Here is a 27,415-nt window from a genome sequence, read left to right on the forward strand (position 1 = left end):
GATAAACCATGAAATATAAGTGAATATTTACTAGTCAGGGATTTCGAAGTGTTTAGTGTTTAGTAAAGATTTGGTGGTGTTCTTGGCTCAGAGCTTCGAAAGAGTGTAAAGTCTGTGTGTGAGTGAAACGGCCCTCTGAGTATTTGTGATTGTGTTGTACCAACGAGAGACTTCGAACCAGGGACCACGGCAAGAGGAGCCACGCGCCAACAGTAAAGTTAAAACCAAAACCAGTGTCGGCCGAACCCCTAGAGGTTGAGGACCCATCCGCTGGAGGATGGGCTGGGTGCTCGCGGCAGATCTTGTACGCCATAGCATAGGCACGGTCTTATCAGAGCAGCCAGGCCCCAGGTTGCCAACGATAACCACGTCGGTCCGTGCCAGGTAACTTGTATTTGACGCGGCGCCCGCAACGACTGAGGGCATGTTAGGTTAAGGTCAAGTTGGCAACCCTGTGCACTAATATACATTTTTTTTTATAGTTTGTAAGAGTCCTCCCTGCCCTCCCCGTTAGGTGCCCAAGTTAGGTTAGCTTTTGTGTCCATGGCAATGGACGGTCACTTAGGAGGGTTTGATATTTCTGTGTGTTCTTTTTTTTTATCACAGGGTGCACAACTTGACAGGTTCGGTCGGCACGACCAATGAAATCAATGCGAGAAGGAGAGAGGAAAAAAAGAAACTTTTGCATTCTCTTCCTGTGAACAAATCGCATTGCAAGGAAAAAGATTCAGTAAAGCCAAAATACAAATTTTGGTTCTTCAGTCTTTCGCTTCAGTGCTGAAAGATTCGTCTGAATCTGTAAGGTTATTTATTGTCAGGAATTCTGAAGAGAAATATTATGTTTTGTTGTGTGTTTTATTCTGTGAACTGAATTACAGGTTATTCGACGTTAGAGAAAGACATCGATTGTGTTTGTTTTTTTCCCTTAAGAAAGCGTAAATCTGCGTTATCGAACGCAGATCAGTTACACGAACATTTTGCGTTTCGTTTGTCAGCGAGAATCGCGGAATTCGCGCCGGAGTTAGGATTTTACACGACGAAAACTTCGCCGACGTAATAACGCGCTTTGGTTTGAACAAATTAGGAGTTTCGTGTGTTGTTCCGGGCCGCGAATCCGTGTCGCTGTTATTTTTTACAGGACGGCGAACTCCTTGCGCGGGCGTAAAGGTGAGTGACAGAATAAAGGTGAGTGAGAGAGGTTCGACGTTGTTTGGTCCTCGTTTCCAACGTTTCGTTCTTAGATTCAGTGACCCCGTCATTCCAGCGCGAGACTAATCTGAATTTCGTGTTCTCGTTTCATTTCCGGTCTTATTGCGACGTCGTAAAAGCTCGATAAATTATAGTCTGCGTTTTCGTTCGCCGAAGTGGACGCCCTTCAGTCGTGTCGCTTGTCAAAACGGACAACTGCAGTGGGCAATTCGTGCTCCCAGCTGTTCGCCATCATAAATGGCTACTGAACTCTGCGCGTGCGCACAGCAGAAGAGATGAGTCACGGAGTCAACGAACAGCACAGGTAAGTTTTCTGCGTACGTGTTCTTACTTCCAATGTATGATTGTTGTGCCGTTCTTACAGAAGTCGTTTTGTTTGTTTGTTTGTTACAGGTCCCGCTCATTTCCTGTGCCTCAACGTGGCGAGCGGGTGAAACAAAGAACGATGCACGCCCGAAATTGGTTTTCGGTTTTACTTTGACGGAAATCCGTCCATTTTGGTCGCACTGTTTCGTCTGTGTGCGGTTATGATTCGTGATTTGCCAAATTAATTGTTCTTTAAAAGTTTTAAATATTATTTCGCGTCGCCTGTTGACACGTGTTCGTCTGTCTTATTTTCTCCAGGTTGTGAGGATTTGAATAGGAGAGTCGACTTATGCAGATAAGTGACGTGGAAATTATAATGGAAATGTCCGGGCAGTATTTTACGAAGGTGTGATTCGTCGATTTTGATTAATATCGTTCGGGTAATAGCACAATTCCTCGCTGACGGATACGATGACACTAACAGGTGGTCTTTAAAAAACACAGACGAGGGGGATTGTTTTGGTTTCATAATAGTGACACTCTGTCAATTATTTGTTTCCATGAATGTACAGAATTGAAACATTTGACAGGGTGACCAAGAATGTTCAGAATGATGAAAGAACGTTTTGATATTTTGGCCAAGCAATGTAAGTGTGATGATACAAACTTCTGTTAAACCTTTGTTGTGTGACCACAGAGTTGTATTCGTGAATCTGGTAATTTAGAAATTATGGGGATGCATCGTTCCTTGGCCAAACAGGATGAAGCTGATAATTTTAAATAATTTCCTGGTCACCAAACCCTCGTTCACAGCTTTAAATGCATTCAGTATTTAGATTTTCAAGAAGTTTCCTCTTACAAATCCTGCCATTTCAATCTGAACCTGTGACCTAGCAACCTTAAATTTATTTTCATGTTAACGATGTCATGTGTTGAATGTTAACCGAAGAGATTTTCTGTATCTTTCCTAAATTATTCACGTGTCTGTAGTAATAGCAGTGCCTGGATCCAGTTTCTGAAATTTAATGTCTTGAAATATTCATTCTTATAATAATTTCTCTAACTATACATGATTCAATTAACTCAACTTTTTATCATAAGAATACTTTTAACATTTGCCTTAACGTCACGTATAAGAATTGTGGAATTAAGGGCTTAATGTCCATCAAAAGGTTTCAGGTAACTCGTGTCATCCCTAGCCCAAGTTGAATTTTTGACACTCTGTGAAAATGATATACATCTGTGATTTATCGGAAGGTACTACGCCTGCAGGTACCTGGAGGAACTTACAAAAACCAGCTCAGCTCATCCGCAGTCCAATTCTTGAGCACAGGACGTCCAGAACACAGAGCAGAGGGGCTACGCCTTCAACAATTCATCATCACGAAGTTTTGTTGTTGATGCAAGTTTTTGGATACCCCCCCCCCTCCCCTTCTTTGTTTCACTGCCTCATTTCATTCGTGATCTTAAAATCTGTGTTCCATACAGCGTTCTTTCACGTAGGCGAAACCTAACCTTAGAGCAGGGGTGGCCAACCCGCGGGCCGCATGTGGCCCGCCTTGAACATTTTTCCGGCCCGCGAGATTCATCACACTTTTACAAAATATATTTATTTTATAATGGCCAAAGTAGTGAAAACCAATGTATTAAAAAAATACATTATTTGTGCATCCATATATTCAAAAATTATCTGTCGAAATTATGAGAAAAAATTAACTTTGATTTTAAAATAATATTCTTGCGAATATATGACAGATATTGCCTGTTTTATTCATTAGTATCATTATTATTATATTATCTATGTTTACATGTAAGAATAATAGTAAACACAATAATAATAACTCATTATGTTTCAATTTTTCACTCCAAAAAAATGTCTACAGTGTATCTAAATCTAATATGGGGATATATAATTTTATATGTGGCCCGCGGAGTTATGATGCGTTTCCAAAGTGGCCCGAAAGATCATTTGGGTTGGCCACCCCTGCCTTAGAGCACAAGAACTAAAATCAATATTATTGTGCGGTAGCGGATGCTCTCTATGGAGTACTCTTAGTACCATGAGCAGAGGAGCGTTCTTTCTCTTTGTGCCATCTTTAGGATAATTGAAGAAGTTCAGCCGGTCTTGGTAGCTCTATCAATAAAGTGAATCAGCATTTTAACCTACTTTACTCCTAGTTTACGAAATTTGACATTTTAGACTTCAAGCTTCCTGTGGCAGTATAATCAGTGCAGTTATGCCTAGAATTAGGATGTTTAGTCTTGAAACAGTATTTATGGATACAATGTGCACGCTGATACTCCAAACACCAAAGCAAGTTGCTTGTGCTTCCAAATGTCATACAACGGAATGGCCCAGTTGTTCAAGTCAAAACGCACTTGTAAGCCTGTGAAAGTCTTGATAAATCGCACACCCAATATATATATATTAAATAAATACTATAGCATAAGATGCAGATCGACCTAAGAAGACAAGCTTGGTTTTGATGTCTCACACTTCTGTGACATTTATAGTGCACAGTTTAGTAGATAGTTTAATCACATGCATTCTGTGAGTTGATTCCTGATATATATGAGACTGTGTGCATTTGTGTGCGAGACATTTCCTAAGTCTTGCACAGTCTTACCAGCTCTCATCCTCTGTTGCGTAACAAAATTCAGTTCCTACAGCAAAGAAACCAATTTATCAATATTAAAAAGATCTCGTGGTTGTTGTTGTTGTGTAAGGAAATAAACACTGTGTAATTTTAAGCCTTTGTAATTCATGCTTATCTGAATATATAAATCGTATATTGTATATTCATGCACTTTTCATTTTGACAAAAAAGCATTTCTGCTATCAACTTTTTTTAATGTTTATTTCAGGGCAGTTGTAACAAATACGATATTTAAAATTTTTAATAACGTAATTTTATTATTTAAAATAAATCATTACGGGATTAAAACTTTGTTGCCATGAGAACAAAAGTGTTCACTTGCGCGAGTGCGCACACACAGGGACACATCGAATTGAGGAATATGAATATTTTCTCTTATTGGACTTCAAACTTTTAAATTTTGAAATTCATTACCTTATGTTATTCCTAAATTCAGTAAATTGTTTATCAACATTCATGTTTTCAGACTTAAAATAACTACTCAGTAAGTGGGATAGCTCAGTCTGCAACGTGACTAGCTATGGGCTTGCCAGACAAGGTTCGGTTTCAGGCAGGGCATTAATTTTTCGTCATCCTATAATAAAATGGTACCTGAATTCATAATTCCAGCATTGTGACTAATGTATGTTCCACATAAAGGATAACTTAAAGCCATTACATTTTTATTTTGTGATCTCGTCTTCTTGCACTCTGCAATGTTCTGCCACTTAGGTCATTTCAGAAGAGCGTGTTGCCTCCATCTTCAGGGTTGCAGTAGGTTTTTTGGTAGGCTGTATGAAGATGTTACTAATTTATTTCAGGCTTAGAACATTTCAAGTGCATAATTTTTGTTGCAATGTGTATAAGCAGTCGCAGTTCACGGTTTCTCATAGATGCCTTGCAACTGTGACAGGGATATAAAACCTTCAGACCTCAAGAATATAGGAAGATAACAATTCTGTTCCTCACTGTATGTTAGCTAAACAGAAAAATAATGTCACTACATGTTTCACTGATCATTCTATCACTAAGATCTTTGCTGAAGTGAGTAATATCTTTCTTTATTTAACACAGCACTACATAGCCTACTTTGAACCATAATAAGCAAAATGAAATATCAGGCTGTCATGGAGATAAATAAAGAAGTTTGCTATCTTCTTGAGTGTTGCATCATGTAGTCTGGTAGAAATTCACTGAAGTTTCAGAGGCGGGAAGCACCTCAGAAATGTTAATCAATTTATAGTAGACTATATGGTGAAACATACCTATTAAAGCAATCTCTATAAGAAGTAAGGTTCAATAACTCTCACCTCAATAAGAGTGGGAAGACATAACAGAATCATGTGAAAAGTTGTCCTTTTCTTGGTTACAAATTCAATTACTGACATGTCAGAAATATCTTTGTACCAAAGACCAATGTTCTGATGCTGTGTTGTATGTTTCCTCGCGTCTCGCTGTTTCTTCTGTATTCCTCATTCTCCTGGCTTTATTAAACATAATCCTTATTGTGACGATCAGTTGAAAACTTTTTCCAGGGTCTTTCTTAAAAATTCTGATTAATTTTGTGAAATGGTGTGAAACACGGCTAATTCAAATCACGTACTCAATCAGAATGGCGTCCCTGTGACGCAATCCTGCAGATAGGATTGACATGACGTCACAAAACGTCGCAACCGTAAAGCAAGAAATAAAAATATTATTGATATTAAAATTATAAACAGAAAATCTGTTCAAATTGCTTACATAATGAGAATCAGATTAATAGAATTCTTTTCTGGTTTTGCAGAATTTTAGCCGGAAGTATGCCTCGGCACCCATTCCTGCTCTCGATTATCGATTGGTTAGATTTGCGACTCTACAGAAATCCTGCCATAAGGGGTATATACAGACATTTGTACCTGCTCCACGTTGCGATTGTGAACGATAACTTGAATATCGTTTATTATTAATTAAATGCTGTACTACATTACGTTTTCCCAAATCTTCAAGAATGATTAGCATCAGTGATGCGTATACACACACTTCACCTTTTAAAATCGAGTGGTGTCTGTAAGTACCATCTCCTTTAATAACCAGTAACGATGTATTTTAAGTATTTGTGTTTTGCATGATTCTCATTATAGCGATTATCTCCTTAACATTAACTAGGTGATCGTTGTAATGGTAATGTTTACTAAATTGTTACATATTATTTAGATCTCTGTCTGTACAGGATTGAATGTTTTGAAGAATCGAACTTATTCAAAGAATGAATAATAATTGCAGTCCGTACCTCAAAGACAAACACAACAAAATTGTAATGCCTTTTAAGGAAACACTGTGTTAATTACAAGTAACTGTGTATTCTCAGATTCTTTGATTTATATAAAAAGGGCCTTAAGAGTTGTAAAAAATGTATTGCTCAGTTAGTTTTTGAGGTTAAACCCCAGAAACGTCTCGGAAGACTCACTTCTACTGTTTATGTTTCTATTGTCCACTTTATTCAGTTCTCAACTGTAGAAGCGTGCAAGTAGTGGCATCATATCATGAAACTTAAGCGCTGTATACTTTCTAGTGTAGCCTGATTAAAATTATCATTCTATCAACATTTACTTGTGTGTACAAATCAGGAAAGCATTCTGCTTATTTGTAATGTTCGCAACATTACACTGTGTATACGAGTATTCTCTTGTTGAGTAAGAAATTAAGTAATGAAAAATAATCATAATAATAATGGGACCCAAACAGTAGTAATGAAACTGGGTTTCTAGTACATACTGTGATCAGGCTGGAAAACACTTCAAACAGGATGGCTACTAGCGTCATAATTTTTCTTCTTCTGCACTGCCTCGTGTGAGCAACAGTAAGTGTAGGTTGAAGAGATAAGTTCTTTTACCTTTCTCTTTCATACCTGTTGCTAAAATAAAGAAAATGATACTTAATTTCCAAAGGATTTTCAAAGTGGAATAATTCTACCATCACCAGATTCTTACGACCTCAGAAACTGAGTGCTTTTGACTGTAAGTAAGCCATGTTTTGTGATTTTGTATCGCAACCTTGTCAGTTGTCACCCGAGAGATTCCTTTTGTCTTCATATTTGGTAAGATGATGTTGAGAATATGTGAATATCTTTGACCACCAAATTTGATCTGGAAAATTAAAATCACGAGTCTCATTTGTCAACTCCAGAGCAACATATCTTTGTGACAGCCCTGAAAGTCTTAGAAACCGGAAGCTAGCAGTTATTTTGTTTTTCAGACCAGGAAACCTTACCATTCTTTGTTTGGTCTTAATATCATGGACTGAAAGAATTCTGGCATCTTTGCTAACTGCAATAAGAGAAACCGCCTTGTCCATTCTCTGTGCATCAGGAGGCATGTCTACAATGAGGTTCATCTGATTCATTGAGCATTCAATCTGAAATTAATTAAAACTGTCTTAAGGTTCCAGGATTAGAGAAATGTTTTGTGTTCAGAACACACATTTAGAAATTTGTTCTTATCAAAGAGAGAGAGAAAAAAGATATATATAGATTTCTTGATGACACTGATAATGGTGGTGATGAACTATGAGCCCCAATTATTTAAAAGATATTGACTCTCTTAAAATTTGACTCACAAACTCAGCACATTAACTTGAAGGCTAATTTGATTTCCATTGCTGGATTATAAATCAGTATTTACCTTATTATAAACTGAACACAGGACACATAGGACAGAAGTCTAGCTTACAGTAGAGAAGTAGAATTTGTGAGTCGGCCTGGAACTATTCTTTTACTCTAGAATTGCAAAAAATTCAAAATTGGCAGAGAATGCATTTTGTGAATTTGAAATTGGATATCTCATTTCCATTTGCTGAAAATGTTCTGATCGTCGAGAACAGGTGAAACATTTCGTGCACTCTCATATGCCACTGCCTCTGCCTTTACCCAGCTGCAACCCTTGGACGTTGGTCCTGCGACCTGCCTGCGATCTTACAAGTTTTGCTTTTTCTATTTGCAGACTTGGCGGAATGTGGAGAGCAATGGAGAAAGACAAGAAAGAGCACAAGTTGAAATATCCCGGTAAATAATTAATTCACTTTTAATGTCAACAACCAGCAGAAAGATTCCAAAAAATGTACCTGAGAATTCTGAGAAACATCAGCGATTCAGATTTATTTGGGATTGAATGCAAGCGATTTTAAGTAAGAGAAATTTTGACGAGTCTTTATTCTTTAGTAATATGTTTTATGATGATTTCTAAGAACCTGAAAATTAAAGTATACAAAACAATAATTCTGCCTGTTGTTTTGTATGGGTGCGAAACATGGTCTCTCACTCAGAGGGAGGAACACAGATTGCAGGTGTTTGAGAATCGGATGTTGAGGAGGATATTTGGGCGTAGGAGAGAAGACGATGGGGCGTGGAGAAAACTGCACAATGACGAGCTTAAAAATCTGTACTGCTCCCCCAATATTGTCAGGGTGATTAAGTCGAGAAGAATGAGATGGGCTGGGCATGTAGCGCGCATGGATGGGACAAGAGGTGTGCACCGGGTACTGGTTGGGAAACCTGAAGGGAAGAGACAGCTGGGGAGACCTAGACGTAGATGGGAGGATAATGTCAGGCGGGATCTATGGGAGATAGGAGTTGAAGGAGACTGGATTTCGTTGTCCCAGGACAGGGTCCAGTGGAGGGCTTTGGTTAATTAGGTGATGAACCTTTGGGTTCGGTAAGCCATCTGGTTGGTTGGGTCCACTATTTGGGAAGCCTGAGGGGAAGAGACCGCTGGGGAGACCTAGACGTAGATGGGAGGATAATGTCAGGCGGGATCTATGGGTGATAGGAGTTGAAGGAGACTGGATTTTGTTGTCCCAGGACAGGGTCCAGTGGAGGGCTTTGGTTAATTAGGTGATGAACCTTTGGGTTCGGTAAGCCATCTGGTTGGTTGGGTCCACTATTTGGGAAGCCTGAGGGGAAGAGACCGCTGGGGAGACCTAGACGTATATGGGAGGATAATCTCAGGCGGGATCTACGGGAGATAGGAGTTGAAGGAGACTGGATTTTGTTGGCCCAGGACAGAGCTTTGGTTAATTTGGTGATGAACCTTCGGGTTCTGTAAGCCATCTGGTTGGTTGGGTCCACTATTTGGGAAGCCTGAGGGGAAGAGACCGCTGGGGAGACCTAGACGTAGATGGGAGGATAATCTCAGGCGGGATCTACGGGAGTTAGGAGTTGAAGGAGACTGGATTTTGTTGGCCCAGGACAGAGCTTTGGTTAATTTGGTGATGAACCTTCGGGTTCTGTAAGCCATCTGGTTGGTTGGGTCCACTATTTGGGAAGCCTGAGGGGAAGAGACCTCTGGGGAGACCTAGACGTAGATGGGAGGATAATCTCAGGCGGGATCTACGGGAGATAGGAGTTGAAGGAGACTGGATTTTGTTGGCCCAGGACAGAGCTTTGGTTAATTTGGTGATGAACCTTCGGGTTCTGTAAGCCATCTGGTTGGTTGGGTCCACTATTTGGGAAGCCTGAGGGGAAGAGACCGCTGGGGAGACCTAGACGTAGATGGGAGGATAATCTCAGGCGGGATCTACGGGAGTTAGGAGTTGAAGGAGACTGGATTTTGTTGGCCCAGGACAGAGCTTTGGTTAATTTGGTGATGAACCTTCGGGTTCAGTAAGCCATCTAGTTGGTTAGTTAATATATTTTATGATTTGAGTCGGTCAGAGCTGGAGTGGTGTAAGTCAAGAAAAATACAGAAGGCATATTTATTGTGATATCAGTCTTCAGGGTGAAGTGACTATGCGGGGAACTGGAGAAACTTATGTTAGATGACGGAAATGCTGAGGGAAGCTGAAAACACTTTCTCCGAAAAGTTTTCATCTAGTTACGAGTCATGGCACCAGAACGCAGATATCAAAATGCGTCGAGATGTTATAATATTAAAACGGGAATAACCTAAACATTTAATTTTACAATTACTTATGATCAAAAGACATTGTACTGTTCCTGTCTTTCTGTAATACATGATTTATGAATGTTGCTTAATTTCCTTTTCTGTTGTCAAATGATACTATCAGAAACAACCGCCTACAGAATGCTGTGATCCGAATGTCATTCTTTCGGTTTGTAGATTATGTCTACAGCCCGAAGGAGGCCTGCAAGCAGAAGCGTCTTCGCGTGCAGGTCCGTGATACAAAATTACAACGGTCAAGCGATTCGACACCTCACCACCACGCAGGCTAGCAGCACCCGTCTCCTGCCTGCCCAGTAGCATCAATGGGGGAGGGGGGGGCGGCAGCAGGGCCCACCAGAGAGGAATCACGGACAGACATGTGTACAGTCGGCAAGGTGTCGCTTCGTCAGAGGTAAGTCGTCATCTCATTACTCTTACTTTTCACTTGCACATGAAAAACAAACAAGAGTGGAATCTCTTGATTATCGGGGTCGGTTGGGAAGTATATTTTTTCCCCTGTTTGTAAGAACGCATTGGAGATGAATTTATTTAAATCCCTAAAACTCTACGCTAATTTTTAAACATTAATTTATCTGCCATTCTGTTTCTTTAAAAGGAAACTGGCTGTTGACAGGAAAGATGTCTCACAAATAGTTTATATTTGTAAAGACATTAAATATTCACGCGTCGCCATTTTCCTTGACCTACGAGTATTACGTCATTTCCTACCGGAGCACCGAAAGAAAGGGTCAAACCGAAGCCACCCCAAAAAATTGCTAAATCAGGCTGAAGCGTGTAATTTATATAAAAGTGGACGTAACTAGAGTCAGTACAGTGTCTTTCGCCACGTCCTTCATCACAAATTCCTTCACAACCACAACCGCCATCTTTAGAGATCGCCTAACGCGAGATATTCCCTGCATCTTTTTTTTCCATACTTGTTACCCGTAATTCCAGTTCCTATTGTGGTCCAAATGTTTATTTCCTTTCCAGAATCCTGAAATATAATAGGAGACGCGCAATTTGAAGCAATTATACAAGACATAACGACACTGCCCGTTCAGTGCGGTAAAATATCTTTTGTTAAATTGTTCTTAGTAAAATTATTTTATTTAAGTGGTTGAAGTGTTTTTAGTGAAAAGGTTATTTTTTTTTTAATTAAATATGTATTATATATTTAAGAATAAAAGTAAAAAAATATGTTCACAAACTTTCCTTTTGTTATTCTGGCAAAGTAATATTTGAACATGTCGTACTCGGTGGAATAGTAGAGGTTAATGCGCTCACCTCTGGACCCAAGGTACGCGGGTCCAAACCCGACCGAGTTCGATGGATTTTTAAGGGGTGATAAAAGACCGTAGCACAGTTTCCTTAATAGGGGAAGTAAAGGCGGCGGTCCCACGTCGTAGATTTTCGGAACGAAAATGAACCTCGCGAGATGTTTCTTAAGCAAAATTCAGCGGCCATTTCTCAACCCAAGTCTCTCCTGATTCTCTACTAGATGGCTCTTGCGGACAAATAAGGATTGAGTAGAAATTGTGCAGAGGCAGTGGGCGTGTCACTCACTACTCGTAAACGCACACTTCGAAAAGACCAGGAAGAGAGAATGTTTTAACTTGGGGTATCGCAAATATACGAGTATGTGTAGCAAAACATTTAGCAATAATATTCTGGCGTGGGGGATCATTTTTTATTTCAACATTCTCAAGATAACAGATGATCGCTGCTACTTACGCTACACGACCGAAACTTCGGACTCTGAATAGGAGATCCAAAACTACCCAAAAGTCTCAGAATTGCGTGTAAACAATTAGTCCTATTTAATGACCGTAATAAAAGAATGATTATCTGACTTGCCACTATGAATGCCAAGATCTAAATTCAAAACTTTAATAAATATTTCACTTACACTTACAGAATCATCACGGTACTACAGACTAATTATTCCGTGCTGACGTCAAAGACACAAGTCATTTGAATACGCAAAATCAAATTAACACGCACCGTCACTGCATAATTTCTGCATAATAGTCACCTCATTTAAAAGACGCATCCAGCGTCAGATAGACGTCCGTTTAACGCGTTTTATCCACGGCACTCCCAGCATCGAAGTACGTGTACTCACGGCTGAGTAGATAACACACAAAGCACGTCAACTTTGTTAATTGAAGTATCATTACGCCATGTAGCGCAACGGAACAGACCTAGTTGCTTTAAAAATAAACAATTCGGAGTTCTGCAGCGTAAACAGCGATTAAATACTTCAAAAACATTTAACCCTTGTAATGGCTGAGTTGTCTTCTTTGATTTACCACCGAATGTTCAGAAATATTTACGCGACTTTAAGCTATAAATGGTTAATATCTAATTGATGCTGATGTGGTTACAAAACACTCGCACGAGAAAAATGCAAATAAGAATATTAAAAAATTGTGAATATAATAAATGTATAAGAAAAAGAAAGGTCTTTACCATTCTTTTAAATATAAAAATGGTTGACCTCGACATGAACTGAAGAAGAGGTGAATTGTACCAAGATCACTCACAAACTGCAATTTTCGTAAACACGATTGCAGTGACGTAAGTTTACGCGTTTGCAAACGGTGAAAGACCATTTGAAGTTGAGATACGCTGAACTAAATTAATTAAAGTCTGTTCAGAATCAGACGCCCTGGAGCCATGTTTATTAATTTTCTCAACCAGAAAACTGATAAATGCGGATGTAAGATTAATCGCGATCTTAGAAACTCAGTTTATGACAAAATACCGACGTACCTAATTAAGAAACACCACGGTGGTCTAGCGGTTAGAACGCTGGCCTTGTAATCCTGGGGTCTCGGGTTCGAATTTATAACTTGTGTTGAGCAAGGCCGTGGTCTAGGCAACACGGAGTTTTCCTCCGGGGGCATCCCAACAATTACTCCATTCACACACAGAAGAAGGCAATGGCAAACCACTTCTGGATCATCTGCCAAGAACGTATATGAACAGGTCCCAGTCCGAGAAGAGAAAAGGACGGAAGGATCCTGTTCATATGGACCTGTCGTCACACAGAACACTTAAAAAAAAAAGTAAGAAGAGGCATTTTTGACAATTAGTAATAATTAATCCGGGCAATATACCGTAGATTAATTTCCCTGTTCATAACAGCTCCTCCCACTCACACACAACGTGACCCAGATAAATGCAGTCCACACCCTGGCATTCTACGTCTTTTAAGATACTTTTTAATATTATCCACCCTGGTGGTATTTTACTTTAGGTCTTCCGACTAAAATTCTATATTCATTTCTCCATTTTTCCCTTGTGTACTGCATTCTCCGCATGCCTCGTAAAAACCTTGTAAGTAAAGCTAACTAACCAACTAACTAACTAACTCCCTGGTAGCAGAACCCATAGGTCGAACACCAAAGACCGCCACCGGCCACGATCCTGAGCCAGCTCCATCCATTAGCCATCGTCACAGCCCAACTCCCAAAGATCCATCTCGACGTTACCCTCCCATCTCCTTCTTGGTCTGTCCGGTGGTCTTTTCCATAAGGATTCCTTACCATAAATCTGCATGCACACCTTGCCTACCCCCCCCCCATGCGCGCTACACGACCAGTCCATCGGAGCAAGTTTTCAAACGCTTGTAATCTACGTTCTTCCTTCAAGGTAAGAGACCATGTTTTACAACCATACAAAATCACTGTTTTATATATCCTGACCTTCAGTATTTTGGGTAGTGAATACAATCGAGCGTTTTCCGAATGAATTCTACTCCTAATTTCGTCATGGACCTCATTTCTCTTTGTTATTGTTGTTGCCCATTGGATTTATAAAAATTTAAGCTTCAATTAAAGAATAATTATTTGTTGTCATTACAACACGCTTTGGCGTCAGTCACCGTCTTCAGGTAACGGGGAACTGACAGCATGATGCACTGGTGCAACGTGTATCCTTTAGAGTGGCAGTACTGTTAATTAAAAAAACAGGAAATAACTTCACCACCTGGAGCGGAGTCTCCATAAGAACGGCAGCTTTTGGGTTTGTCGACTTTTGGTCAGTGCAGTCGTGCCCTTCCACCTTCTTATCGCATAAAACTGACAATAACATTATAAATCTGATTCAAGTACATTCTCATAAAATCCGAACTAAATTTATAATAAATAAACAATTAATATCTAAAGGTGTCTTCATTAAAAAACTTAATACACTGAACACAGACACAAAAATAAATTTCTGCAACGTCCATTCCAGAAGTTAATATTTCACACTACATTTAAATTCGCGACAGATAAATTACTGCACCCAGTGAACAGAATTATTCGCCTTGTCAACTTGGAAGTTTATTCTGATCACTGATTTAGTAATTGTATTTCCCAGTAAGTTAAGAAGAATTTCGTTTGGATAAACTCAGCTGACTTATCTGTAAACATCTTCTTATCAATTCAATTCAGAAGCAGAAACATTAATTCGTTCTTGATAAGCAAAAAATTATAAGCCAGCATTTGACGAAAGAGCGGATTCACAGCGAGGGACGGATCGAATCGCAAATTCACTTTTCCTTATACGACAATAAAGGAATGAAGAAATTTTGGTGAGGGAATCCTGTAACTACACAGAAAGAAAGAATTTGCCAATAAACTGATTACCAGGTACAAGAATGCACACTGCTACACTGAATTATTAAAACTAATATTTTCAAGGCGGATAGTAGCTCAGTGGCGAGCTCCTGTCCTCTGCTGATTGTCCCACAGTTCGATTCCCGTTCCCTGCTTCTCCTCCGATTGGTTTAAAGTAGCAATTTTGTCCGATTAATATTATTTAAGTTACAGGCTGATTTAATGTGTTGTCATATTTCGCGTTTTCATTTCTTGAGAAGCAAAATTCTCTATCAACGATCATCGGCGTGCAGCGACCACGGAGTTCGTCGGGGATTATCGCAGCAACTGAGATGTGTGCGAATTCATACGACGCGATGTTAGAAATATGCTTTATTATAACAACAAAATATCAGCACCTTAATTTTGAGACATCTGGTAGCTTATAGGCCCCAATCAGTAAACGAGTATCGTTTAATACGCCCGAAAAAATTACCTCAGAAACCAACGCCTTAAGAGAAAGGCTCGAACCGAGGACTGTATTCGTGTCTGTGACCTTAGACCCCGTAATTTCCTCTCCGAAACGAAAGAATTTTGCTTTGACGTCGTTCGTCTGTCTCGGTTGAGTTCCCGTCAACAGAAACCGTCCTCGTCGGGAGTCGAACTCAGTGTCGAGGCCTTAGTTTCCGTAGTCTCCACTTCGAAGCAAATAAAAAACTCTGATCCTGGCTCCGTTGTTCTGTCTCGCTTAGTTTCGGAGCTAAAGGAACCGCCCTGGAAGGAAATCGAACTCGGGACACTTTTCCCAGAGTTCCGACCTTCCTGTGTTCGCTCATTGGTCAAAACGAACAATCACGCCATGTTTTTCCTTCACGGGCCGAAAGCGAACCAGTGAAGGAACACGTCAACCCCCAATCTCGAGTTTACACGTGACCACCAGACTCTGCGGTATTTACGAAGGGCAAATACAAATTCATCTTCTCGATCTGAGGACAGTTTTCGGGTTTGTGATCTTAGCCAATGAGATCCCTTCCCAGGAACAAACGAAATTTGCCTTAGCGCCTGTCGCCTCTGTCCGAAGAACAGAAAACATCTCAGCCGGGATTCGAAGGAAGGAAACATTTTTCTCTCGCCCAGGGGCGATGGGCTCAACAGCGCCCAGGACCCTAAAAATCGTCTTTAAAACACGACGTTGTTTTTAAAATAGGGCAAATGAAATTTAAAAATTTACCTCAAACCTCTTTTCAATAGTTTTAAATCGATTTCCTTCTTACAGAGAAAATATTTAATATCAATTATTGACTTGTTACATTTATGATGGAATGTAACCAAATTATAACTTGGAGTAATTTTTTTAGTATTCCTGTATCTAAAAAAACACCTGCGCGTTCAACAATGTAAGAAAAGGGATTGAACACGTGCAACAATCTAGACAGAGCATGCCATAAGGTTCATTTTCTATTTCTTATGCACGCAGTATAATAGCCTGAATGAACCTTATTGCACTCCTTTACTGATTCTTGCGTCATAGGTTACGTCGGCTTTGTTGTCTTTACTATAAAAATTTGTGATTCCTCGTCGTCAATAAATTACGTCATCAACAATGTCAACAGATATTTGTTTACTCGACATTGTTGTGTTCCACAACAATGCCGAGTACAACACAACAATGCCGAGTAAACAAATAACGCTTCACTACCAAGCCAGTCGCATTATCACTGCTTTACAAGCAGCACGTCGCATTATTAAAAATTGACTGACAGTCGGCCTAAATCATCAGAAAAGTGAAAACAAAAATTATCAACTATTTTAAGTACCAAATCCAACAACTTCAATAAGGTAAAGTGACACTAATAATACTATTCATATATAGTCGATATATTACGATTACGAAAATTATTATGATCGATTTTAAGACGAAGATTTGCAAGGGTGGGGTTGGACGTAGGTAGTTGACTGACCGAGAACACTTGGCCTTCAAGTAGCTGGATTACAGGAGTACGCCACAACTCCCAACACTAAATTAACACCCCGAAGGGGGGTTAGTTTGGTGTCTTACTCAAGATTTTTAAACGTATCCAACCCCCCCCCCCCCCCCCCCCGAAGGGGGAGTTAGTCAAGTGTTTTAACCAGCCCATTGGGGGGTGAGAGTCAGTTTAGTTTCTTACTCAAGGGTTAAAACACTTGAATGAGACATAAACTAACCCTTCCGAAGGGGAGTTAGTTTAGTGTCTTACTCAAGAATTTAAAACGCAACCCCCCCCCCCCCCCAAAGGGGAGTTAGTTTAGCGCGTTACTTAAGATTTCAAAACGCAACCAACCCCCCAGAATGGTCAATTGTTTTAACACTCAATTCGCCCTGCTCTAGTACTGGTATAAATTGCGGTCTACAATCGGGATTCGTTACTTTGGAAAGGATTGCCTTGTGAATCGGTTGTTGTTGAAGTGGATCGTGGTCTAGATAATTTTGTGAAAACCTTTGAAAATAACTCGTGTATTCATCTTCTGTGAATCATCAACAATTTCGTGACAGTGTCCTGCACTCTTTATATTTAATTTCTGATTAAACTTTTGCTCCTGTGGACATCGAGGTCTGTTCTTCTTCAGGAAGGGTGAGACAAAGGTTTCCTATTTATTTTTAATATTATTATTTGATTTTGCATTTGTGATTGTCTGTGGTATTTTGAGAGTTTGTGTGTAATTTTTAAGCATCCACACACGTCGGCTATCATCAACAAAGTTATTTGAGTTCCGGCTAAGTTAAACGCCTGATAGGGACTTAAGTCAGAGTCACTTGGGAATAAATAAGTGTCTTTCGTAGTTTACCAGGAAACGCGTGGAATTGCTTAGGCGTTGCCCGCGAGCTACAGGTTGGGGAAATATTACCTACGCAAACCAAATCGATCGGTGGAACAGAGATCTGTAATGCAACGCCTCTCAAAATGTTTCTTGTCCCCTGGTTCCCGAAATGTCACTGAAAAGTTTCGAGGTTTCTTAGCCGCGGTGACTATAAGAAGAGATTGTAGTCTGTAACACTAAATATGTATTCATTACACATTTGTCATTGAATACTAATGTTTTCAATTTGTTTTTCATTCAATATTAATAATCGTTTAGTGAATCTACGTGGGGAAAAGAGGTTCAAAGTAAAGGCTCACAAGTCTGACTGCATTTTAAAAATGTTCAGGCGTCTGAATACACCATCCAGTTAAACAGCAGTGAACTGAACGATTGGTCTGTGGTCTGAAAGAGGGTTTGTTGTCAAAATTACTTATCTTAATCAAGTAATTTATTACACTCTTATTCGCACTAACGAGGGAATGGTCAGGTTGGTCGTGCGCTCAGGATTGTCCAAAATTCAAATACGCTACTGCGTCCAAGGATGAGTAATACATAAAAATATCTTATTCCTGGAGAGACAACCCAGGAGAAATCATTACCTTCTCGTATATGCTACAAAATATGGGGCACAGGGTTGGCCATAAAGCTTCCTTCGCCGAAAAATGGCGCATGTAAAGAATGCCTCAGTGCCGTTATTTCGAAGAATGTAGAGTACGTAGTATAAATTTGTATTTCGCGTGTTCCGAATTTCGTGTTGGATTTAAAAGAGCGCCGATGCTATTATAATGTTGGAAGGTAACAGGATATACCTTTTTTGACTACAGGTGCCTGAGGAGAATCCCGATTTTTTTTTGTCAACAGACGAAGAAATTGAGTCAGGGACATTGTGGAACCTGTTCTGAGTTCGATGACTGACAAGCAACCAGAGATGGACAGGAACGTGACTTCCGGCAGTCAATCCGGTTAGTATTCAAAGTTAGGTTTTGCCCTCGATGTGACCTTTCTAAATCAAAAGTTCTAACTATAATATATTGGAAATTTGTTAGGTTTATATTTTAGGATTGTAGCGTAACGTAGATGCTCTGCGGGCTGGAGACAACAATAACATTAGACAATGTGCTATGTTTGTTGGCAATATTTGAAACAGCCGACATGTTTCTTTTGAAGACGATAACTTTGCATATCAGGAAACAGCCCGCCATGAGAATTGGCACTCACTGGTTCTTTCATAACTATAACAAAGCACGATGGGGAATTTCATGGTTTATTTTACTAACTAACTAACTCCTTGTATCAGAAGCTGCAGGTCCATCAACACCACAGCGTGCCACCGGACAGAATCCTGAGGCAAATCCATCCCCTTGCCTTCCTCGCAGCCTCAGTCTAGACGATTTTAAACGCGGGAGGGTTCTAGGAAAAGGAGGTAAGTGGAGGTTTCTCTTAATTCTGAGACGATTTTTCTCCTTATAGAATGCGACCCTGATTACTCGAACCTTCATGGACAGCTTTTACAGCAGAATAGCAGTAAAGTTATTATTGTTATTATTATTAGTAGTAGTAGTAGTAGTATCAGCAGAAGCAAGGAAAGTGGAGCCCATCCCCAGTTTTGAATCAGTCACAATTTTTATAGGCACGTGACTACAGAAAAATTTAAGATACTGAACATCAGTTATAAATTATTTCGCTGTATAAGAATTGCAATTAGTAACAACTGTCTGAGCACAACTCAGATCCCCGTCGCTATCAAAGTTCCGAGGACCACGGAATTAACGCATCTTAATCATCTTGCGATATTTCCTTGTATCTAGAAGTGGAAGATAATTTAAAATAACTCAGGATTTATTTATCCCTTCTGTAAGACAACGAAAATGTATCAGCAACAAAACTGATTTCTTTTTACGTTTTCCTCTGATGGCTGACAAGTTATTGAACGCCTTCCGAGCAAAGTACATCGGCAAATCGGAGCTGTTACTAATGCTGCCTCGTTGTCGTCACATCTCCTTACCGATCCTCTGTGTGACGCTAGGTCCAGTTCCTAACAGGGCAGAAGACTTCTTAACATCGACGGAACCGCACTGAATCTTTTGCCATCTCCGTGGACTTTTTGTAACGCAATTCTTAAGCAGCAGACAATGAGGAGACGAGCATCTGACCGCTACCTCCGGGCACTGCAACTCAGTCGAGGGTGAAATTCTGAAGTGTAGTTTCTCGCCAATTTACACTGTTTTGCTGAGTTTAACACTGCTGACTGTCCCGCCACGACCGTTTTAATGCATGAGTGATATATCTAGTTATTTTCAAACTGAGAATTATGTAGAGCCTGTTCTGACGTAGATAATTTTCAACCTATGGCCTATAAAAGTTTATTTGTGGGTAGATTCAAAACAAGATGGCGAGTAATGAATTCGGGCATTGAGCTCGTGTGACTTGGTCAATCAACCCTTCGAAGAAGTATTATAACAGGAAAAGTTTAATTATGGAACACCTGTAATAAGATTAAATAAAGTTTTATTATGTTACTCTCAATTAGTAGGGCTATTCATACCCCTTACTTGAAATTATGTGCTCCAATAATTAGAAACTATGAAAACTTTCGCGCTTATTGCAAGTGATTCTAGTGTTTTTTTAAACTGACTACAGAATATACTGAAAAATTCTTTTTCACTCAAGGAGTTTAGACGCTGCATAGAAATTGTACTGACTCCTAAGCTGTATGAGGAGATTGTTTTCTACGTGAGAACCGTTTGTTGAAAGGGCATGAATTAGTAACACAGATGAAATTTTACAGGTTTCGGGAAAGTTTGCTTGGTCGAGCAGATTAGAGGCTTCAACGAGGGAAAACTCTACGCGATGAAATCAATGAAACTGAAGGAAATCACTGCCGACAAAGATTCTTTGTGGCAGACGATGGCGGAGTGCCGCGTGTTAGCGGAGGTAGGCGACAGCCCGTTCTTGGTTAAGTCGCACTACACCTTCGTCACGCAATCTCATCTGCACTTGGTGATGGGTGAGTACATAAAGAACTGCTCTCATGTTCGGGACAGAACCGCGACTGGGTGTTTGGGTCCTGAATCGCAAGGAACTGAAGTCTGTAACTACGTTTAGAGATACACTTTATACTTACATTTTGTCGAAATTAATATGCAATACACTACTATTCGCTGATGGTCCTTAAAATAACGAGGTCTGGAAATTATTGTTTTTAATGTGTTCACAGATTATCTGGAAGGTGGAGACTTACAAGACCTTCTGGACAAGAAACAGAAACTTCCTGAGGGCGATGTTCAATTCTACACATCGGAGATCGTCCTCGGTATCGATCACCTGCACAAGGTAGGCGCACTGCAGCCCTCGCCAGTGAACTGCCTAACAAATACAGTATTTGTTTGTTTGTTTGCACGTTCAGATAGCCCATTTCTGTGTCGGGTCGAAAATGACAGCCAACAGTTTCGAAAATCATGATTGTTTCCATTGAGTAAAGAAATAATTATTTTTTATGAGTTGTGTTAGAAAAAGGTCATTTGTTAAGGTCACAGGGTTCCTGTCCCTAATCCTCCCCCCTCCGCCGCTTTCAGACCCAGTGACTTGAAACTTCCTGACTCATGAGCTTAGTCATAACTTAATAAATAACAAGAGTTGTGGAGCACAAAAGCAAACTGCTGGGTTGTGCATCTCACAGCCACAATAAGTACGGAAACACAAGAGAACAGAAGGAATTTGTTAATTTTTGTTTTGTTTTTTACAGATAGACGTCATCCACCGAGACCTCAAACCCGCAAACATCCTCAGAGACTCCAGTGGCCACTTGAGAATCACTGACTACGGCGCCTGTAAAATGTTCCACTCTGATCAGAAGGTAAATTTAATTTCCACCTGAGGCCCCGTCTGTTGCTTAGTCCAGCTACAGGGAAACGTAGGCCGTCAATGCAGGAGCTGCGTGGGCCGCCGTCAGTACGCTTTGTCTGACGGACGCCAGAATACAAGAATCATAAAGGTCGTACGTCTCTCAGTTGTTAAAATCGCTTCATCCGTGATCAGATTTTGTGTCTTGTATCAATATTTAACGGAAGGTGCGACCAACATGCATCGGATGCGCTCCGAAGTTGAGGAGCTGAACTCAGAAGCACAGAACCAATTCAACTGTAGCGCAACTGTTTGCAATTCCTTCGGGATTTTTACCATAAAGAAATACAAACAGAAATTACCGGTGTTAGAAGATAAACTCTAATGGAAACAAAGCTGTATGAGGTACAGAGAGGACTAATTTAGATGTTATTTTATGAGAAACTTTGTGGATAAGTCTTCGTGGGACAGACCCCTTCGAAAGGGCCAATTCAGAAGACGAGGAAGAACATCGAGGGACAGAGTTAAGAGGAATATAAGAAAAAGAATTGATATTGAGAGCAGGAGGAAAATGGCGCTGCGTCCAGTGGTGGTCTTTGGAATTAGCGATATTAAGAGTTCTTAGCCTCACTACCAGAAAGTTAGTCACTAGTTGCTTTGTGTGTCATAATACTCTCACACTTATGTAAAATGATGTTTCTATCGACAGCCTAAAACTGCACATTCCGACTGCTGTGGCACTCCCCATTACATGGCTCCTGAGGTGATCTCAGGCAAAGGACATACCAAGGTAATTTCTTACGCAATGGCAATCTGACAACGAGGATTTCACTGTTTCCTGTGACTGAACCAACAGTTATATTAACGTAAACAAATCAGCCGTCGCAGTGTGAGGGTACGGATGCATAAGTACAAATTTCATGCGGGATGAGATGGTCTTCTACCTCCAGGAGGGGCCAACGACGAAGAAATATTTTAAAATCTGCGTGTGTTTTCCAACTGCTCATAACATCATTTAAAGATAAATAGTCGGCGCACGTTACAGGCGTCAGAATCTTTCGTCTGTATTTGGGGCAGTTAGCTTTGCGCCGACCGACACACATTTGCCAGAAGAATTGAGGATTAATATATAAAACCTTAACGCAATAAATTAACGACACCTTATAGATCCCGCAAAAATTTTGTCGCCCTTAAATTCTTGTGGACATGTAGAAGTCTTTTGAAGTGAAAAGTGACTGATTTCACCTGTTTTTGTTGCAGGTGGTTGATTGGTGGAGTCTAGGCATCATCGTGTATCAGATGCTAAAAGGAACCACACCGTTTGAAAAAGACGGTGATGAGAGTGACAAATGCAAGAAACTTTTCAAGTGAGTTCAGTTTGTGACGTACAAGCTCCTTTAAACACGTTTCTCTCGAAAGACGTTTGTCGCTAAATAAACGTTAGGGCAGGGAACGAATTGCAGTCAGGAAAAAATTCCTGGTGACCAAAACCATTTAAAATCTGACGATTGTACAGGGCTCTAATTGACTGTGAGGGACAGGGCAGTAAAGGGTTCGAAATGTTGAGAAGCTGAGTGCGTCCTTATAGATGATCCATCTTAAACGTCTGTGGTGTTACCCGCTCCAGAGATTTCCGTGTAAAACAGCCACTGATGAGGTTTCTTATAATAGAAGCAAGAGACTTTAAACACACTAATTATGGATGCGTATTTAATATGAAGTTTTCTTTATACAAATACAAGAATGGCGTTCCTTTCTCCCATTGCAGACGAATTGTGAGGCGAGAGCCGAAGATCCCAAAAGAGTTTTCCGCTGAGGCGAGAGATTTCGTCCTACAATTATTAGCTAAAAGACCAAAGAACCGTCTAGGTGCAGGCGGGAACAGAGTCGTTGACATCAAGGGGCACCGATTCTTCAACGTGAGTTCTGTCTCAGTTCAGAGTAAGAAGTTAGGAAGAGAATGCATAAATCATTGACAGATGACGTTTTAGAGGAAAAAACCTCTCACCGCAAGCCTTAGATTTCCAAATAACTGAAGTGTCTGTTCATATGAGATGCTCCCAGTCGTGCCTTGCCAGCCAGACGTTCGCTCTGCAATCACGGTTAATGCTCGTGTTTCATCCCACAGAACATCAACTGGGCTGATACAGAACGAAAAGCCGCGATAGCTCCGTTTGTGCCGGACTTGGACAAGGATAATCAAAATCCGTCATCCCAGGATAGTGACACTTCATCCTCAGGTGAGATACTTGACGTAATTTCAGAAGAAACCTACTTTTTGTACCTCGTGTTTCTCTAAACGAGTTTGATTTCAATGTGCCCAGAAAGTGACACGACATGTTGACGTTGGTCCCCTGCGTTTTAATGCCATGTGCACACGTAAATACATTTCTGCGTTCCGGAGGAACATACTGCCTCCATCGCCATCGCTGAAGACGGTATCAGTACATTCTTCCGAAACTTTGGTACAGAGGCAACTCTGTTGATGTGAGTTTCCTTTCCCACCCAACTGCTTCATCTGCTTGCAGAAACTGTTGTCCCAGGTCACATAATTAGTTAAAATGTGGTCCAGGAATTGCCTTCTGCCCCACATTCACTCGACTCAGGTTATAAAACTGCTCAGAAGTAACAAGAAAGGCGACTTTATGGGGAGAATTATACACAGCTTTAATTTTTAAAACATGGAATAGCAGTTGCAGTCTTCAGAGAATGTGAGAGTATTTATCAGCAGAAAATATCCTGGAGCAGACGTGTTCAAGTGTCGAGAATCGCTGTGTCCGTTACAGGAACACAGACTGAATATGTCGTGTATTTCTCTTCAGCAGAGGTTTTGGCCGATTTACAAACGACGGAATCCTCTTCAGAAGAGATTATGAGCGATACACGAACGACAGAGATTCCTGCAGGGCAAGGAACACCTGCGGTTGTCGGGAAGACTCCGTCAAAAAAGAGGAGGATGAGCAGCTCGGAAGACGACGGGAGGCCAGTGAAGAGACCACGATCACCAACGTCGGAGGTCGACCTCCCAAATGACGGCCACGGAATTGCAAAAGGAGACTGATAAAATGCGGGAACGATTTCACTACTTGTCTGGTCTAATTTTGAATTCACATTGAGCCAGACGCCATTAGTTTGGTGCGTTATGAGATCCTGATGGATTAGACCAATTTAATTCATTGGGGCGCTGTATAAAGTATATACGTGGCTGCATACCTCTCGCACGACCAGCAGCGTCAGACTGACTTACTGATTCCAATGGAACAAATCCCTTTGTCGATCGGCGGACACGAGACATTTCCAGCATTTCTGCAGAAACAAAATATTTATGATCCTCGTTAATGTTTTTAAAGGGAAAATTAGTTGTTCATCTGTTTTTGATGTAGTTAAGTCTCTGCATACCCAGTAGGTCTATCAGGGGCTACTCTACCTTTATTGAAAAACGCAATTTCAAGGCCGGTCCATCTGACAGATGCGTTTCTGGTGCCAATGCAGTCTGTAGGAGCATCGACGTCTTTAGCAAAGATCCTGTTTTGCTTACTGATGTCAGTCGGATTTTCAAACAAGTAGAGCAAATCGTCTATCAAGGTCATTCGGAAGACGGGTCAGAAGAATTTGTAAGGTCAATATCAACAAATCGACAGCAATGGTTACCTAGGAAACGCCATCTGTTTACTCGGCATGCAATGAAAGGAAGGGGGTTAAAACACTTGACCAAACCCCACTTCGGGGGGAGGGGGGGTTAGTTTATGGCATGTAAGGTAATATATTTCGACTTTAAGCATACTTACACTACTGAGATAATGATTTTAATTATTAGGCCTAAATATGTTATTTATGTATAAAGTAAAATGTAAAATTTGACGTCTACAGAAGCCTGAATAGTACAACCGCACAAAAATCCAGGCGCAAATTGAAACATTTTATATGTTCTGAAAGCTGGAACTCTGTATTAGTTCAGTAAAATGAATTTGGTTCGAAAATGACATATTTGATATCTGAACATGTCTCGAGGAATAACATCAACTAATTAATATTTCAAAATAAAACTGTTGAATAAATGATGTAAATAAATAATGGAATGTAATAATAATAATATTTATTTAAGTAGAAATGTCTCTGTATATGTGCGCTACAATATTTGTAATTCACGACTAATCGTAGCTTGAATAAAATTTCGTCTGACTGAAGGCAGTTCAGAAACACTGGTTTAAATGATAAATACACCTCATAGATCTTAATTTTCAATGTTTGTATTAGTAGAAAGGAAGATACAATTTCCATATTCTGGTAACCCACGTAGTTCTGTTTATCTGTAGAAAAGACTTTTAATACCTTGAGGGCCCCAAAATTCCTCTCCATAATCAGTCGGATTATCATGACAGATTCCTTTAAATACTAACACCAAACACCTCAGCGAACACGGGGCTATAAAATGATTAGGCACTATTACCTGAATCAGATACCAACCTAATACAGCATAACCTCGCTATAACGCGGGTCGCGGGGGACGGGTAATCCCGCGTTATCACGGAAGTGCATCGGAGAAATCGGTACAGTATTGATAGACTATCGCCATTTAAGAGTATACATACTTATCTGACTATGTCACGATTGATTTTTACGGAAAAACTGATAAATAATTAATTTGACTTGCGTTTTAATATACTGTACTACCATTCCTACTCTCGATTATCGATTGGTTAGATTTTCGACTCTACAGAAATCCTGCCATAAGGGGTACATACAGCCATTTTTGCCTGCTCTACGTTGAGATTGTGAACATAGCAGCTTCCTTCCAAGACTATTATAATGGCTATGTGGCAAAGTCTATGGAGGTCCGGGCGCCTGACTCCAGGGAGAAACACCACAGCCAGTGCCAGCATACCCAAGGCCAGGCAACCTAGGGCCACACCCTTTACCCCAGGGACAAATCCTTACCCAGGACCACCACCCCAGTCACACCCCTCCCCTAGGGCCAGAGACACAGAGTACATCAGACACAGTCCGAAGGCGATCTGTCCTGCATGGCATCAGTTGGGGTGAAATTTGAAAGAAATTTTGAAATCTTTTCAAAATTTTCGAAAAATCAAAAAACGCTGGAAATTGTCCAAAAAGCGCACAAAACCAAATTTTTTAAAAATTCCACTTTCAAATTTTCGAAAATTTCAAAATTTTTGGGTTTTGTGCACTTTTCAGACAATTTCCAGCGTTTTTTGTATTTTTCGAAAATTTTTAAAATTTAGAAAAAAAATTCAAAACTCTCACCAAGAGATGCATGCCAACCTCGGCGAATGCCTCACCCTGTCTCTGCCGGACTCAGCCTCGATCCTTTCCGATTGCTGACTGCCTCGGTTTCTACACAACCGGCCTATGCAGGGCTCGATGTCGGCCCGACCCTGTCCCTGCCCGTCTCGGTATCTGCCTTACGTGTTGCATCCCGCACCTCGGCTTATAGAAGACCGTGTGAGGCACAGACCACGTTCGTCAGAGACGCATTCCGACGGCGATCTGTCCTGCATGGCATCAGGTGGGGTGAACTTTGAAAGAAATTTTGAAATCTTTTCAAAATTTTCGAAAAATAAAAAAACGCAAGAAAGCGCAAAAAACCAAATTTTTTTGAAAAATTCCACTTCCAAATTTTTTCACAAATTTCAAAATTTTTGGGATTTGTTCGTGTTTCAGACAATTTGCAGCGTTTTTTGATTTTTCGAAAATTTTGAAATTTTCGAAAAATTTTCGAAAAATGAAAAAACGACGGAAATTGTCCAAAAAGCGCACAAAACCAAAAAAATTGAAAAACTCCAATTTAAAAACTTGTAAAAAGATTTCAAAATTTTTGGGTTTTGTGCGCTTTTCAGACAATTTCCATCGTTTTTTGATTTTTCGAAAATTTTGAAATTTTTTTTAAAACTCTCACCAAGGGATGCATTCCAACCTCGGCGAATGCCTCACTATGTCTGCCGGACTCGGGCTCGATCCTTTCCGACTGCTGATTGCCTCGGTTTCTGCACAATCGGCTTACGGAGGGCTCGATGTGTGGCCAACCGTGTCCCTGCCCGTCTCGGTATCTGCCTTA

At 40.4% G+C, this 27,415-nt stretch overlaps 1 protein-coding gene across 6 annotated transcripts; it reads left to right on the top strand.

The window, feature by feature from the left end:
- Positions 1 to 1,588: 1,588 nt before the first annotated feature.
- Positions 1,589 to 25,539, top strand: LOC110840776 (ribosomal protein S6 kinase alpha-5-like). 6 transcript variants are annotated; one of them, XM_087360218.1, is made up of 14 exons: positions 1,589 to 2,917; positions 5,938 to 6,200; positions 8,132 to 8,193; positions 10,247 to 10,481; positions 18,321 to 18,458; positions 18,794 to 18,919; positions 20,285 to 20,503; positions 20,714 to 20,829; positions 21,242 to 21,352; positions 22,049 to 22,129; positions 22,600 to 22,706; positions 23,108 to 23,258; positions 23,468 to 23,579; positions 24,162 to 25,539. In XM_087360218.1, exons 5-14 carry the CDS (start codon positions 18,404 to 18,406, stop codon positions 24,398 to 24,400), a joined length of 1,317 nt encoding a protein of 438 aa, XP_087216344.1. In that variant the 5' UTR covers positions 1,589 to 2,917; positions 5,938 to 6,200; positions 8,132 to 8,193; positions 10,247 to 10,481; positions 18,321 to 18,403; the 3' UTR covers positions 24,401 to 25,539. The 6 variants fall into 6 exon arrangements, with proteins under 6 accessions (XP_087216344.1, XP_087216378.1, XP_087216352.1 ...); XM_087360252.1 differs by having other exon boundaries at positions 24,165 to 25,539; XM_087360226.1 differs by having other exon boundaries at positions 18,358 to 18,458.
- The last annotated feature ends 1,876 nt before the right edge of the window (positions 25,540 to 27,415 follow it).

Source organism: Zootermopsis nevadensis, unplaced genomic scaffold (assembly GCF_977971745.1).
Source record: "Zootermopsis nevadensis isolate Lab colony 2312 unplaced genomic scaffold, Znev_1.0 Znev_ptg000003l, whole genome shotgun sequence".
NCBI lineage: Eukaryota > Metazoa > Arthropoda > Insecta > Blattodea > Termopsidae > Zootermopsis > Zootermopsis nevadensis.

Coding starts and splice junctions, on each gene's coding strand:
- LOC110840776 (XM_087360218.1), top strand. CDS start 18,404: ATGACTGACAAGCAACCAGAGATGGACAGGAACGTGACTTCCGGCAGT. Junction 22,130..22,599: donor CAGGCAAAGGACATACCAAG/GTAATTTCTTAC, acceptor TTTTTGTTGCAG/GTGGTTGATTGGTGGAGTCT. Junction 22,707..23,107: donor AAATGCAAGAAACTTTTCAA/GTGAGTTCAGTT, acceptor CTCCCATTGCAG/ACGAATTGTGAGGCGAGAGC.